Source organism: Plutella xylostella, chromosome 17, assembly GCF_932276165.1.
Source record: "Plutella xylostella chromosome 17, ilPluXylo3.1, whole genome shotgun sequence".
Lineage (NCBI taxonomy): Eukaryota > Metazoa > Arthropoda > Insecta > Lepidoptera > Plutellidae > Plutella > Plutella xylostella.
The window spans coordinates 2,447,375-2,461,998 of record NC_063997.1 but is presented as its reverse complement, the minus strand read 5'-3'; the positions used below and the strand labels follow the sequence as shown (position 1 = coordinate 2,461,998).

The 14,624-nt window shown below is 39.0% G+C and overlaps 1 protein-coding gene across 2 annotated transcripts in view; it reads right to left on the bottom strand.

Annotated features, from left to right (window-relative positions):
* Positions 1–3,748: 3,748 nt before the first annotated feature.
* Positions 3,749–14,624, bottom strand: part of LOC105386623 (rhomboid-related protein 3) — an 81,029-nt gene continuing 70,153 nt past the window's right edge. Inside the window, exons 1-6 of one of the 2 annotated variants that reach the window (XM_011557226.3) lie at positions 12,671–12,901; positions 7,859–7,971; positions 6,723–6,840; positions 5,112–5,291; positions 4,512–4,784; positions 3,749–4,186 (exon numbers count right to left, since the gene is read on the bottom strand). In XM_011557226.3, coding sequence (XP_011555528.1) covers positions 3,956–4,186; positions 4,512–4,784; positions 5,112–5,291; positions 6,723–6,840; positions 7,859–7,971 — 915 coding nt within the window. In that variant the 5' untranslated portion in view covers positions 12,671–12,901 and the 3' untranslated portion in view covers positions 3,749–3,955. Of the gene's footprint in view, positions 4,187–4,511; positions 4,785–5,111; positions 5,292–6,722; positions 6,841–7,858; positions 7,972–12,670; positions 12,902–14,624 lie in introns of those variants that run through there. The other variant, XM_038108741.2, reaches the window with a different exon arrangement.

Sequence of the window (14,624 nt, the reverse complement as noted above, 5' to 3'; positions counted from 1 at the left end):
CCTAAGAGCCACAACATTAAATTCCTGTCCGTGAGGGGGGGTAGGGATAGAGGAGAAGATAAGGGAACGCTTCACAAGTAAAGCGCACCCAGCAAACCCGTCATCCCTGTCATCCCGCAGACACGAGTAGCCCGGAACTCGGAAACGAGAACCTGGCGCTAGCCATGACTCCGAGATGGCAACGACAACGGGCTTGATATCGTCAATGAGAGTGAGTAATTCATGTGATTTACTTTTAAGGCTCTGAGCATTCCACTGGAGGACCCGGATCGGGTTCAGAGCCATTCTGGGTGAAGGATGTAAGTTCCTTGAGTTTAAGGGCAACGTGGGGCGGTATTGTGTCGCTGAATTTAGCCAGCAGACTAACAACTAAGGAAAGAAGATTGTCTAATAAGTTGTCATTAGGGGTGATAGAGGTGATAGAGTTGAGGGCACTTCCATTAGGAAGTGAGGAAGATGGGGAAGAGATAAGTGCCTGATGGGCAAGTCTGTCGTAACCAGGACTGAGGGGAGACCTAGGCCTACGCTGTGTGTATACAGTCTTTTTGTATGATTTGTTTGCAGGTGGGCCAATAGGTTGTGAAGCAGTAACTTCAGCGAATGATTTTCTGCTCTTAGGAAGTCGAGCATCGGCTTCAGCGAAAGAGATGCTGTCCTGCGACATAATGACTTTAATGGATTTCTGTCTGGCTTGCTCAGGACAATTTTTACTAGTGGAGGCATGACTTCCGGAACAGTAGATGCAAGTGGGAGGGTCGGCATCGCAAGTCTCGCCCAAGTGTGGCTGGGCACACTTGTAGCAGCGAGGCTTGGACCGGCAACTAGCCTTCATATGGCCAAACCTGCAGCAAGCATGGCACTGAATTGTCGGGTATGTATACCTTTCAATTTCTACCGCTGCACGGTAGGAGAAAATTTTCTCTGGGAGAAGTTGACCTCTAAAGGTGATGACAATGGTCTGAGTAGGGACATAGGAAGTATTTCCGTTGTTAACTACTTTTCGGCTAATTCTCCGGGCTTTTAGGACAATACCACAGCCAGCCGGGAGGTCCAAGGAACCTACAAACTCATCCATGGAGAGATCAACTGGTACTCGTCTAGCAACACCCATCCGGGTGATGTGGTAGGTTGGAATTACAGCCTTAAATTTGTTTGTAGTCAGGGCAGGATGCTTGATAAATTCATTGGCTGCCTTCGCAGACCTAAATTCTACAGTGACCCTGTTGCGGCCTGTCATTTTGACACCATCCCTTGTGATGTCGGAAATTTTATTTTTGTACAAAAATTGACCGAACTTGATAGCCCTAAGCGGGGATGAAGCAGCTGGAGCTGTACTTCCCGACGAGCTTTCCTGGGTGACATGTACGATGAATGGGCCGGGGTCAGAGTCGTCGTACACCTTGGTGGCGTCGAGACTAGGGTGCGTGAATATGGTTTGTATGCTTGCGGATGCTAAGTCGGGGTCGACAATAACACGCTTACCTTTTGGTGTTGAACTTTGTTCATCATCCCTAGGGCGCTTTCGCGTCTCCTGGGAAGAGTCCGTAAGTATATCAGGTGAGGAAGACATCTGTTGATCATCTGGGGGATCAGGATCCGGGGGGCGATCCGAGTGGTGCTCCATTATATTGAAATGGAGCTAAAATACGAGTTTATGGACGAACACAACACTTACCACTAACCACCACCACACTTACAACAACAAACAAGTATTAACACTGTAAATTGGCACAGAAAAGGCTCGAAATCGCGCTGATAATTAGGACCACGTGGGTACCCAGAACCATAACGTCTCTCACAACAGTATAAACGTCATCCGTCATCTTGACAACTTCGGTCTTGTCGTAAAGTATTTAGAAAAACTACCAATATTTTTTATGAAATTATTATTCATACAAATACCAAATATTTCAATAAAATTACATGTTTATAATGATTTATTATAAATTTGTTTTTGAAAATGATATGATATACAGTAGTCTATGAGTTAATTTAATATTTTTTTTTGCATAGCTCTCTTCGTACAAAATCTACTAAAGTTTACACAACTAAATCCTGGCAATTGTTAGAAAGAGAGGAAGGGCTCTGTGGTAACCCTCTCTATCGGCTCGCGGCCTCTTTCACTTCAAATATAAGTCTTAAGGAGAATACGTTAGGTCTATTTTTGTCTGCATCATTTTGGTGAGTGCGCATTCCTGTTGTATTATTACTTCCATGGAAATATGTGAGGTGCTGGCAGCTGGATAGTTTGAACGCTGTGTTTTAAAGTATGTAACAATATAACTTATTTTCAAGTTTACTGTGTGTACTGGGTGGATACTGTCATTTTTGATGGAAAAGTCACTCCAAAGTACTCCAAACCGCGGCTGTGCCTACACGCTATCTACCTAATTAGGAAGAATAAGCATCTAGACCCAATTCGAATTTATATTGTTTTAGTAGTTAGTAGATACCAGTATTAAAATGTAAATCGCCACGTCTATGCGTAGCTCTCCATAGGCAAAATATTATTTGTTATTTTCTCGCCTTGAATTTTACATCATTCATTTTTTATAACTTTTATAGCTAGTCAACTTCTTTCCAAGTCGGTACTATTTTAGTGTAGATTCACAAAAGCCATTTAAGCTTTGAATTAAGATGAAATTGTGATATGATTGCAATAATGTTGTTAATATTGTTAAAGGTTGCTTGATTAATTTTATGAAATGGAAATACAGAAATAGTTTTCAAATCAGCTTTTTTTTATTATTAATCATTCTTATTTACTTTTTTCATTCGTATAATCACATAATTACTATAATTATCTCGATCCACACTTAAAATAATTTTTAAAATAAATTAAAATGAGAAAGCACTCTGCAATAACTATAATTTATACAAAATTTCAGTCGTTTTATGACATTATTTGATTAGAATTACAAAGTATACAATCAAATTTATATTAATAGGAATCGGGCATATTCTACTAACAATTAAATAATAGTGAGCATTGTGAGAACATCCAAAAATACTGAACAGAATAATTATTTTCTATAATCATTAATAACTGCGAGACACATTACAATAAATGTGAATGACAGCAAATCAAATTCAAATTAATAAACAATTGAAATTATGATTCATAAAATAAAACACTCACTTTTGAGCACAATCATCAGATTCAAATAAATTATTGCGTTTGAGCAATCAGAATTTGTAGCTATGTTCATAAACATACTTAAAAGTTTAATTAATTAAATAAATGTGAGTAATATTGTTGCTAGTGTGAGCAATGAGCCGGCCGGCGAGCGCTCGGGGCATCGTGGGCGCGGCTGGACACCTTTACTTCTAATCTTTGGTGTGATGACAACCGACCACTGCCTCAACTTATTTATGTTTCTTCTTTTAATCATCAAAAGTTCTTGATAACTTATTAGTTACTGGGTATCCTATTACGAAACAAAACAAAACGTAAGGAAAATCTGGAGTTTGGTACAAAAATTGTGGCAGTGAGTCGGTTCATACTTGTGATAGTGTCGGTAACGCCATCGCTATATTCACTACGGACGCAGATAGTACAAAAATAGTTCGCCTACCCGATACAATTAAGACTACTTAACAATAGGGTGTCGCGGGGAGGCTGCGACTTAATCTAGTACTGAGCCCACACAAGACCCGGACGCATTGTATAAAAAACTACAACAAGTAAACAAAATAATAAAGATTCATGAATCTTAACCGCGAATATACACATTTCGTGTACCCCAACAGCCCTGATACAAAAACTTACAGCATTCCCAGCGGAAAACCGAAGCTGAAACCAGGGCTGCCAAAACCAACGTTAAAACATTAATACTGGACGCACAGCGGACGAGCCGCCTCCCCGACAATAAACTACTTATCGCGAATCACACTAAGGTAAATTGACTAGGCGTGTTTGTGAGTGCTACCCCTGTAGAGTATCTATTCAGTCTGATCAGAAGTCGGGCGGCGGGTCTGGCGGCATGTAGTGTAGTTCGTCGACGGGTTCGCTGAAGATGTTGTAGAGAACAGCGAAGAGTGTGCAAGCGGCGTAGGCTCCTAAGGCCGCCCACCACAGGAGGCGCTCCCAGAGCCGCTGTTGCGCGTGCTTGAGCACGAGGAGGCCTATTGTGAGCCCGGCGAGGGCGCCCGCCACGTGCGCCGCGTACGACACGGGAGGCGCTTCCTGGAATAGAGGGGGGGAATGTTATTGATAAGTTGTTGGAGTCTGCTGGCTATCTTTAGACGGGTAGTAGTTGGATGAGGAAGACCGTGGAAAGATCGTCGTGTTGCTCCCTTGGCCAAATATATGGCAGTAGAATTGTCTTATGTATCATTATGAAGTAATTAACAGTAGGTATGGAGTAGGATGATAGATAAATCTTTTCTTAGCCCTTTGTCGCTGATGAGGGACGAATGGATAAGGGAAAAACTTGAAAGTAGGTGTAGGTTTGCTTAGTTTATAACAATCAACAATCATCAAGACAATTAGCACATAAAAACCAACTCACCTTAGTATACCTAGCATGCACCGCGAACCCGACATCGCAACTGGCCACGGACAACGCGGCCAGCAACCTCACAGCCCCATAGCGCATCGCATGGAAGTTCAGCAGTGCATTAGCCAAATGCGCCGCTAAGAGAGCGTAGACTCCGCCCGACGCTCCGGCGAGGCAGACATCTGGGTCTAGCACGGAGGCGGCTAGGGAGCCCCCGAGGACGCCGGCTAAGTAGACCGCGCCGCAGCGCAGGGCCCCGTGCACCATCTCGAGAGGGAGACCCACCTGGTGAAAGAAGATGGATTAGATTAGAGTTATTTCTGACTTCTAACACAAAATTGACGCTAACGTATGTATATGTATCAAAGATAATCAGCAAAGTACTCAGGGGCAAAAAAATATGTTTTAGTTCGTAATTGCTACGCTAGGGGCGCTGCTGCTAAGTTATGTTTTTTGTAATTTAACAAAATAAGAATAATTTGACCACTGAAAGATATAATTTATAAAGGATACCTGTATAACTTCTATCAAATTTTCAATAAAAAACCAAACACAAAAGTCCTCTTAACACGTTCACCGCCAACCCTCCCCCCCAAAAAAACCGCAACTCACCGCCAACTGCACGAGCAGGTTGAACGCGAGATGCAGCCAGCCGGCGTGCACCACGCTGTAGGTGAGGAAGCGCCACAGCTCGCGGCGCCGGTCCGGCCGGTAGACCAGGGGAGAGTCCACGGGCACCGGGCCCGCCGCCGCCGCCACGCCGCCCGCAGAGTACCACGCAAACACGCCCAGCTGTGGGGGAAAATTAGGGTTAGTTATGATGTGGGGTTAAGTGGAGTGGTATAAGGATGTGTACTTGTATTGCTGTACCTACAAAATAAATAGATCGGTCTGTGGATTTTCATAATTTACTACGTTAAATAGCAAAATTAAAAGGATAGCTTGCAGATTCCATTGAAATAGAGAAAAAAAATAATAATATAATGAGTATTTTTTATGTTTTAAAGCACTCAGAAATGTTGTATATCTTCGTCCGGTCTTTCAGTAACCTCTGTAAAGAGCCTGTTGACCCGCAACTTCAGGTTACATAAACATGCTTTACCTACACGAACAATACTTCAATAAACAAGCAAATTGTATACAAGGAAGAACACTTTATTTGTAAATACCAATAATTATGGATGTCGGTGACGGAAATACGGTAGTTGTGACGGTATAATTATTGTGAAAGTATGTAAAAAGTTAACTCAACATGAGTTACTAATTCAAATTGAAGCTAAACTAAATGAATGCTCATCGGGGTTGATTTGATGGACGTAAGTTTACTGTTGGATAATTTGTTTACATTTGGAAAATGTCTTTCTTTGAACGAATTACAAATGCCGAACATCACATCAAAATTAAGTGCTATCATTTAAATCATTTTCCGAATAAACTATTTTACTGAAAAAATAGGTAAGTACAAGATATTGAAATTGCATCATGACCTCTCTGGCCCATAGACGCCTTGCGTTCCGATTGCATTGTTATGATATGATTCACTTCATATTGCCTCAAATCACTTGTTTGCGCGGATGTGAAATCCGCGATTACACTTTTTAATTAACCGACGCAACTAGAGCGGTAACTCCACGTGAAGTCAACTACAATGTTGGTAGAAAGTGAGCTATGCTGTTCTGCATACGGTACTGTTATATGTTTCAAACGGACCTATCATATTGCGATTGTAACGCATAGCGTACAAGCTTAATTACCGCCAGCGAGTGTTATTATGAGTTTTCTTCGTGTTTCGGTATAGTTCCGTTTATGTTACATAGGCCTTGTTGCGTTAATTACTACTACACGTGTACAGAGTACAATCATTAAAATCAAGAGAAGATCGTCATGATCATGACCTGACTGGAATCAGTGTAACAGTTTATAAGAGGGCATTTATTGAACTTGCATTGGATCGCAAACTTGCAAATCTCACACAGCTATAAACGTCAAAATTTCCTAGTAGGTAGTTAAATTAGTATAAATCCAGACTGAATATTTATGGACTTTGTGCCTTTTGAAAGTAACCTATGTAGACTTAAAACACACACGGCGGTGCCCATGCCATGACATGATATCAAGTAACTTCTTGTAAGTAGATGAATCAGACTCATAAACCCCTGGTAGCTGAAAACCCTTACATATTTTTTAGCAATGAATGCAATATCTCCTGGACCGTGGACTCACCTCAAGCAGCGTGACAAAGATGATGAAGAGCGGCGGCGGGCAGCACGTGTACCGCTCCTGGTAGTACTTGCGCTCGCGCTCCTCCGGCAGCACCTCCATGGCCACCAGGTGCACCATCCTGCGGAGAGAAGATGAGAAATTGAGGGTTTGGAAGGACAATGAGGTTTGCCACCATCCGAGCAATCAATCCTTATGCATTAGTGCTGGTTATGGATTGTTTATAAGGTGAAAGGTGCGATGGTGGTACGTTTGCAAGATAACTATCTTGGGATGGAAAAAACATGTTAAGACCATAGAAAAAATGGGTAATTAGATTAAATTGCTATTGAAGGACCAAATCTTCATCCTGAATGAATACTGATAGGAAGCGTAGCGAAGTTTGAGAGTTAAGTATACCTACTTAGGTGTAGGTTATAAAATTCTCGTAGGAAATGATACTCTATTGTCTATTTTGAAATTACAAGAATGTCGTAGTTATGTTATGTATAACGTTATATCATTTTAATTGTTACAGAATCCACAGCACAGTGAAATATTTTGTTCAATGGGTAAAGTATTTAAAATCTAAATTGCTGAGTGTAATGGTCAAATTAAGAACTATCTTATTCTAATAAGACAAGTCTAAAGTTTGTGGTGACCAATAAAGGTATATTTCTATTCTATTCTATTCTAATTAGTATAACAAATATTAATAATGATTGCTAATACATACGATGAACTTACGTTCACGGTAGTTTGTGAAGTTTTATGTTTTTGTTTAGACATCGTTGGATTTATCACCGTAATTTTGTGAATGTAATAAAGTTATTGCACTGGCATTTTTGATCAAGATTTACGTAAGTATCTGTGCTAAATTTTGATGAGCATAATGAAATAACTGTAATAATTTATAGAAATGTGACTAAACCATTATTCACCGGTTGCTGACATGTTTGTCAGCTGTCTTTCAGTTTGAGTCCATAGTAAATGTAGATGTCCATAGATAAACGCAAACAAACACCAAATAGGTTCAATACTTTAAATCCATAGAACAAGTACCTATGTTTAAATCCATGTCGAATTCTAAAAGGTTGTGATACTTGAGAATATTTTTATATATTTTTTTAACTTTAATAGTTTATTTAAATGATGCTTACCTGGCGAATAATGTGGGGTCTTCGAGGAGAAGATGAAAATCGTTCGGGGAGCTGACCTCGCGGTCGCGGTGGTGCACTGCGCATCTATAGCTGCGCGTGCGCTTGCCACACATCTGCAACAAAACAAATTAGGGTTATTTATTTATATTAGGTATACATATTTGGCATAAGAATTTACAAATAAAGTGTAGGTTTTTAATATACAACTAATAATTCTTATCAGGAGTATAAACGGGGATTGAATACCTATTATACCAGGTTGATGTACGAAATAAATAACTGACTATAAACCCAGTAAATAAGTGCGCTCATAAGTTAAAGGCGTTAAATACATCCGCCGCTTGCATACAAAAGACTGCACAGCTTAAACTAATGCAGACGTCGTCGCCGGCAAGTCTACAGCAGGAATAATAAAAATAAAACAGTTTAAATGTTAATAAATGTGGCATTAAGTTTGCGAGGGTGGATTTATGTGAGGCGGGCGATAGTTGGCTCGTGGCCAGGCGAGTCCGGCGCGGCCGCCGCTTGTATCGACCCCGCCGCGTCGCCCGCCCTTGAGACACGCCGAGCCCTCGCCAGACCGACTCATTTACAGGTTACAGGTAATCTGAGACCACGGTAGCTGGACATGATCAATATTGACGGGATTGGCACCTGACATGATGGGTAAAAGTAAGAAATTTTGTTATAGAAAAAGGACAAGTACCTACGAAATTTTATGTTCAATGTAATAACTTAAATCATAAACATCACTAACAGTATACAGATTAAAACAAGTAAAAGTGTAAGACTAAATGAAGAGCGTAAATATGTTGTAATGTGATGCAGTTGAAGAAACAACAATCAATATCGGCGAGGTTTTTTACGGAAAGACCTTTCGTATGCACCAATGAGCTTCCGCTAGCATTGTGTGTGAGATTCGTTACGCCTATAAATTATGTCAAAATTGTTTGCTTTCGTTTGAAAAACTCAACTAAAATATCTAGTGAGTGCGACTATAAAACACCTGATGCGGAGAATATATCCCGCTACTCAGTAATGCATTAACTAGGTAACGACCGCTCTATGCGTGTATGATGGCCGGCCGCAGTGGGCGGCGAGAGCGTCTGCCGGCATTGTCTCCGCAGTCGTTCAACTCGGTTTCCCACGAGACTGAGATTATTGTCCACTCGCCACTGCCAACTTCCTAAGATCAAATACAAATAGCCTAAGCGCTAGACAGGCGCCAGACACGGACTAAATCCGTCTCAGCGACAGCGATCTAATTTTACAGAAGCGATGGACTTGTTGGATGGTCATTGTCACGATCACCGATATGTTTCATTTGTAGGTACCTACATAATTTTAAAATAGTAATTGCTATAATTGTATATCATACGATCAAATATCAAAGAGAAATAAGAGATTGATTATTTCAATGGGCACCGCAATACCTTTAAATTTATTGCTTAACACGTTGACAGTCATAGTTCAGTTATTAAATAACTTATACAAATAAATAAGTTAAATTTATTTATAGCTTAATTTATATTATACGTGTTACAACTTAAATATGACAGTTAAAATAACAGTTGATCATGATTAGGAGATTCATGTTAGTTACCGGTTGGTATTTGCAGGGCGCTAGTGCGGAGCCGGTGGGCGCGGCGGCGGCGGCGTGGGCGCCTCGTGACTCACGCCGACATCCGACACGTCCGATCCGTATCCGGAACCACTAACTAGGTACTATTGCAGGCCTACGCGGCACGCCGCCGCATTTCAATAACCCACCTCGCCATTCACAATTTATCGTATGATAATTATTGTGCGTACCTATGAGTAAAATTGGTAACGGAAACAATTATGTATCTATTGTTTGGTGTGCGTTACTTCTTTAAAGATATTTTAGGTGCGATTGATCTTGTCTGCGTCACAATCAGAAGTTTTCAATCATATTTCCAAGACATTTCCCAGCATTCGAGGGAGACTGAAGTGTTATCTTCATCTAGCATATTATTGTTAGATTTAGTATAGTAGAATGATGAGCCGGGCACGCAAGAGCTGGGAGCGTTCCCACGTGCCCACCTCCGCACTATTATGTTCTCTAATCTCTTCTAGTCTCTTTCCATTATTATCATGCCGTGAAAGTTTAGTTAGTACTTTGCTGAGTAAATAATTTAAATTCCAGGCTTTGAAAGTCAAGTAGCACCGAATTGAACATGTATCGATAGAATCGTTTAATATTCAAAGAGGAAGGGGTAGAGTGTTAAAGCGGTATTGCAAAGGGTGGTTTGAAACAGTCCCGGCCCGAGCTGGCACACCGCGCTCGCCGCCGGTGCGTGCCCGCGTTTTCCTGCTGGGATTTCCGGTTCCTACCACTACTCGCATGCCGTCAACATTATTTATCGTGGTTTAGAACGATCAATAATCTTACGGCCATAACGTGAACAGCGTACCTACTTACATCGTGGTGTACACATAATATTTTAAGAGTCGTTAGTTTTTTATGTAGGTATAAATACCAAGATAGAATCCTAACTAATATTATAAATGCGAAAGTAACTGTGTCTGTCTGTCTGTCTGTCTGTCTGTCTGTTACTCTTTCACGGCAAAACTACTGAACGGATTTGAATGAAATTTGGTATACATACGGTCTAGACCCTGGGAAAGAACATAGGCTACTTTTTATCCCGGAATTCCCACGGGAAAACTTTTTATGGCGAAGCGAAGCGCGCGGGAACAGCTAGTAAGAAATAATTTTTAAAACCTTCTTATGTCTTTTTACTGCAAAAGATCAATGCATTATTTTATAATTTAATTACAAAATTTAGCTTAGATAGTAAAAAAAGGAGTACTTATTTATGTACATATATTTAAATTTAGAAGCTGAGAATTGTCCGGATGTTCTACTGTGTATTTATACTGTACTGATTTATGAATGGGCGTCTTTGCTAATTCAATCGTACCATCAACGGGCACGCGCTTGTCACTACATGTTTCGACTTGTGCATAGTTTATTTACATACATTACATATTTTACTTGCTCAATACCATATACCTAAGTTTGTAGTAAGTAAGTAAAAATTTATTTCTACAAGTATATGGTAATTAAGTAGTTGCTACATAGTTTTTCATATGCAATAATTTAAAGAGAAAATTAAGCAACATTGTATAATAGAATTCTAACTTACAATAGTTGCCAACTTTGTGATCGCGTGTGGGAACTTATTTGCCTTCATCCTTGTACATTGCATTGCACCTTGTTTCTATTGCACAACCTTAGTCTTAGCGTTATTGATTCGTGCTGCTAATTTTATTTTAGAGCGACCTTGCCCCATGTTTATATAACGGAAGAATGAAAATTGATCTAATTAAGGTATCTAGGCTAAACTTCAAATTTTTACCTAAATGTGATTTAATATAGAAAAGGGCAGCATTCAAGCTGGAATGGTAGATTTCATATTGGAAATTTGGAAATGATTGAATATTTTGTCGTGCCGAATTATATTTAGATTCAATTTTGAAAGTTAGCGAGATTCGTGACAACTAGCCATTGTACAGTGTTTTGGCGATTGATCCACATAGAATGAAGCATAAATCACGCTTCGGTTTCCCAGACGATTTTACACGCTCGTGAGCCTGATACAGGTGAAAAGAATCGGTCTGCTGATGCCGTGCCGGTGTCGAGCTTGCAGTAAATACCATGAAATAGCAAATTTTAGAGATATTCAACTGTTACGCGTAACAGTCTCAAGATCATTACTCTCTTTTGTTTATCATTTGCAGGTGGGGCAGAGGGCCTCTATATTTGAATTTATCGCCAGTTCACTTAATTCCATATTTATCATTTTTTATTTTTTTTTTAAAATGCACCATGTACAACACAACACTGTAAAATATACATAATTAATTAATTATCTGTGAGAGAGAGGGTTACTCCTGTAAATATGTTATAAGTAAGTAACTATTATGAATATTAAGGTTCTTTTGAAATAGTGAAATAGTAGGTAAGTACAATAAATCTTCATTGCAAAACTAGCTTTTCGCCCACATGAGCCGTCTGCGCAGGTCGCCGGCCCACCTTCCATATAACTAGATCCAAATTTTATACATTGGTACTTTTATTATAATGTAGATGTAGATACTATATCGGTCAGATATCGGTAGTATTTTATGTCTAGTCTTGACACACATAAATGTGATTTACATATTGTACAGACCCATCTGAATATTGTGAATTATTAGATAGGTAACATATTATTTTTTTGTTCATCAACGGTAACACGTAATACAGCGTGACCGCGAACGTGTTAACGAGGTATTATAGTATTATTATTATAATATATTAAGTAGACTATTTGGGTTATATATACGTTACTATACTATTACATAATAATAATATATGAGGTTTGGTATACCTATTTATCATTAATGTAAACAAATAAAACCATAGGCATATTTTAAAAAGTATCAAAATCTTTTTAGATTTCATTCAAGTTTACCTGAATTCACTTTTGGGTGAGAAAAGAATAACCAAATAATATTATTGTAAGTACCTGAGGTAAGTACCTACCTAGGTACCTATTATGAATCATAAAGTTTAGCCGATTCTTTTCTTATTCAATAAATTGTTCATGTAGGTAAATGATAAAATTGTGGTTTACCAAAACATAACCTATTCAACTCCCATCACAACTAAACACAAATTCGCTACTTACTAGGCAAGTACATTATGCACTAGTCTATAAATTAATTAATTTGTTTCTAAGGGTAAAATGCAATAAACCTGAAATTAAAATAATAATGAAAAATTGCAAACAAAACTGAACTTACCCAACATTTTCGCAACTTTCGTAATAAATATCACTGATAATTTAAGTCAAATCTTTTCACAACACTTTAATCGACACTTCTCACTTAAATATATAAATTGTAACGAAAGTTATTGTATTTTATTAAAGTTTACATATTATTTCTGAACACGAGAGCTCGATCAGCTGTAGGTTCTGTCAAGGAGCGACACAACCTCCTTTGACAAGAGCGCTTGGCAGACTGACGTTTCGTTTTCGTTCCGTTCCGTTTGTTGCTCGCCCAACAAATCAACCGGGTTTGCGTTTTGTTGCCGCGGGGGCTGGCAAGGCGGGTGTTTTTTTGTTTTTTTACGGGATCTATGGTATGGAAGTGGTTGGTTATTCTAAGTGCTTGTGAAAAGAAAAGGATAGAAGGGGATGGTTGACTTCCTTCCGCTTAGTCCTTCCGCTTTCCTATTCCAAAGAAAGAAATAACCTACATCCTACAGACAAATAGCTTAGGTTTGGGTTAAATGGTAAGAATACCTACTTACTTAACAAAAAATAATCGTACAGTAAGAACCTAGGTTTAATTTACAAGTACCATAACTCACACCATTCGTCCTCGGCCTTCCTCGTCCAGCCACTAGGTAATAGCGGGTCGGGTTAGTCGGGTACCGGGATAGTTTCTCTAAGGGCGTCGGATCAGCAGAGCTTAGGCCACCAGCTACGTAACATTGTATTTTTGTATGTTCGATTACAAACTCATATTTATAAGTAAGTAAGTAAAAGTACTTATGTACCTACTTCATGTCCTTACTTTTTAAGAACCCTAGCAGGTCAAAACTCAAGACAGACCATCAACTTAAACAGCAAGTCATGAGTAAGATCTATAATTTCATGTTTTTAGTTTTGATAAGCAAGCAAGTAGAACTAAGCCACTAAGCAATCCAGAACAGATGTGAGTTACCTTCCTAAGTATGTATTTTAAAACTATTTTATTAAACGCGGTAACTTAACTAAACACACCCCAAACAAAGGGCCAGATGTTCACTTTAGCATTAACAAAAATTACCCTCAATTATGAAGAAACCATTACAATACTTTTTTCACAGTTACCAAGTAAGTTTTAACAATAAGTGAGTAAACTATTTGCATTATTGTTTTATTACAACTAACACCTGGTAGTCATTAAGAGAGCTAATCCTACGCAGGTGTAGGACTCTCCCACTACCTTCCAATTTGGTATTTACGAGGTATTTACCTATGCACCCATAAATTATTAAATTGATAAATGCATCGCATAAAATTATTATAAGTACCTACATTGGTTAGTATAGGTAATATTGCTTTTAAAAACATCTCTTTAGCCCAAATTCAACATTGCAAACTTGTAAAGTGGTGTACTTATAATGTGATTGTAAGCTAGGTAAGTACTTACTTAAAAAGACTAGGTACTCCAAACAGATCATTTTGAAATAAGTACTTAGTTAGATTTTTTGACGAACTAAAGACCACTAAACTACGACCTAGATACTAAACCCTGTTCAAAATTGCATAGGTAATACACATTTATTCCTAGTACCTACCTACCATAGAAAAAACCGAACCGACTATTGTTAAAAGTTAAAACAACAGATGCAACACGTTAAAAAAGCGATGCGCTAATGACATTTCACGCACCCACCGGGTCTTCCCGTCACCACGCGTGTTGCCATCATTAGTGGAACTCAGAAAAAAATGAGGAAAGGTGATCGCCAGGGGTGCTCTAATTTGGACAATATTTATTCGCAATATGGTGGCCTAGCAAATTGTACACGAGGTTATTCTGGACAACTGAGCGGTTCAATCGCGATCCTATATCGAAAGACTATCTTATTCTTATGAATATACCCTACAATAGGATGGGACTGAGTGATTTGTAATGATGTTATGCACTTAATTGAAATCTAGAAGGGTTTTACTATTTGAAGCATAATAAAACAACATCGTTTCGA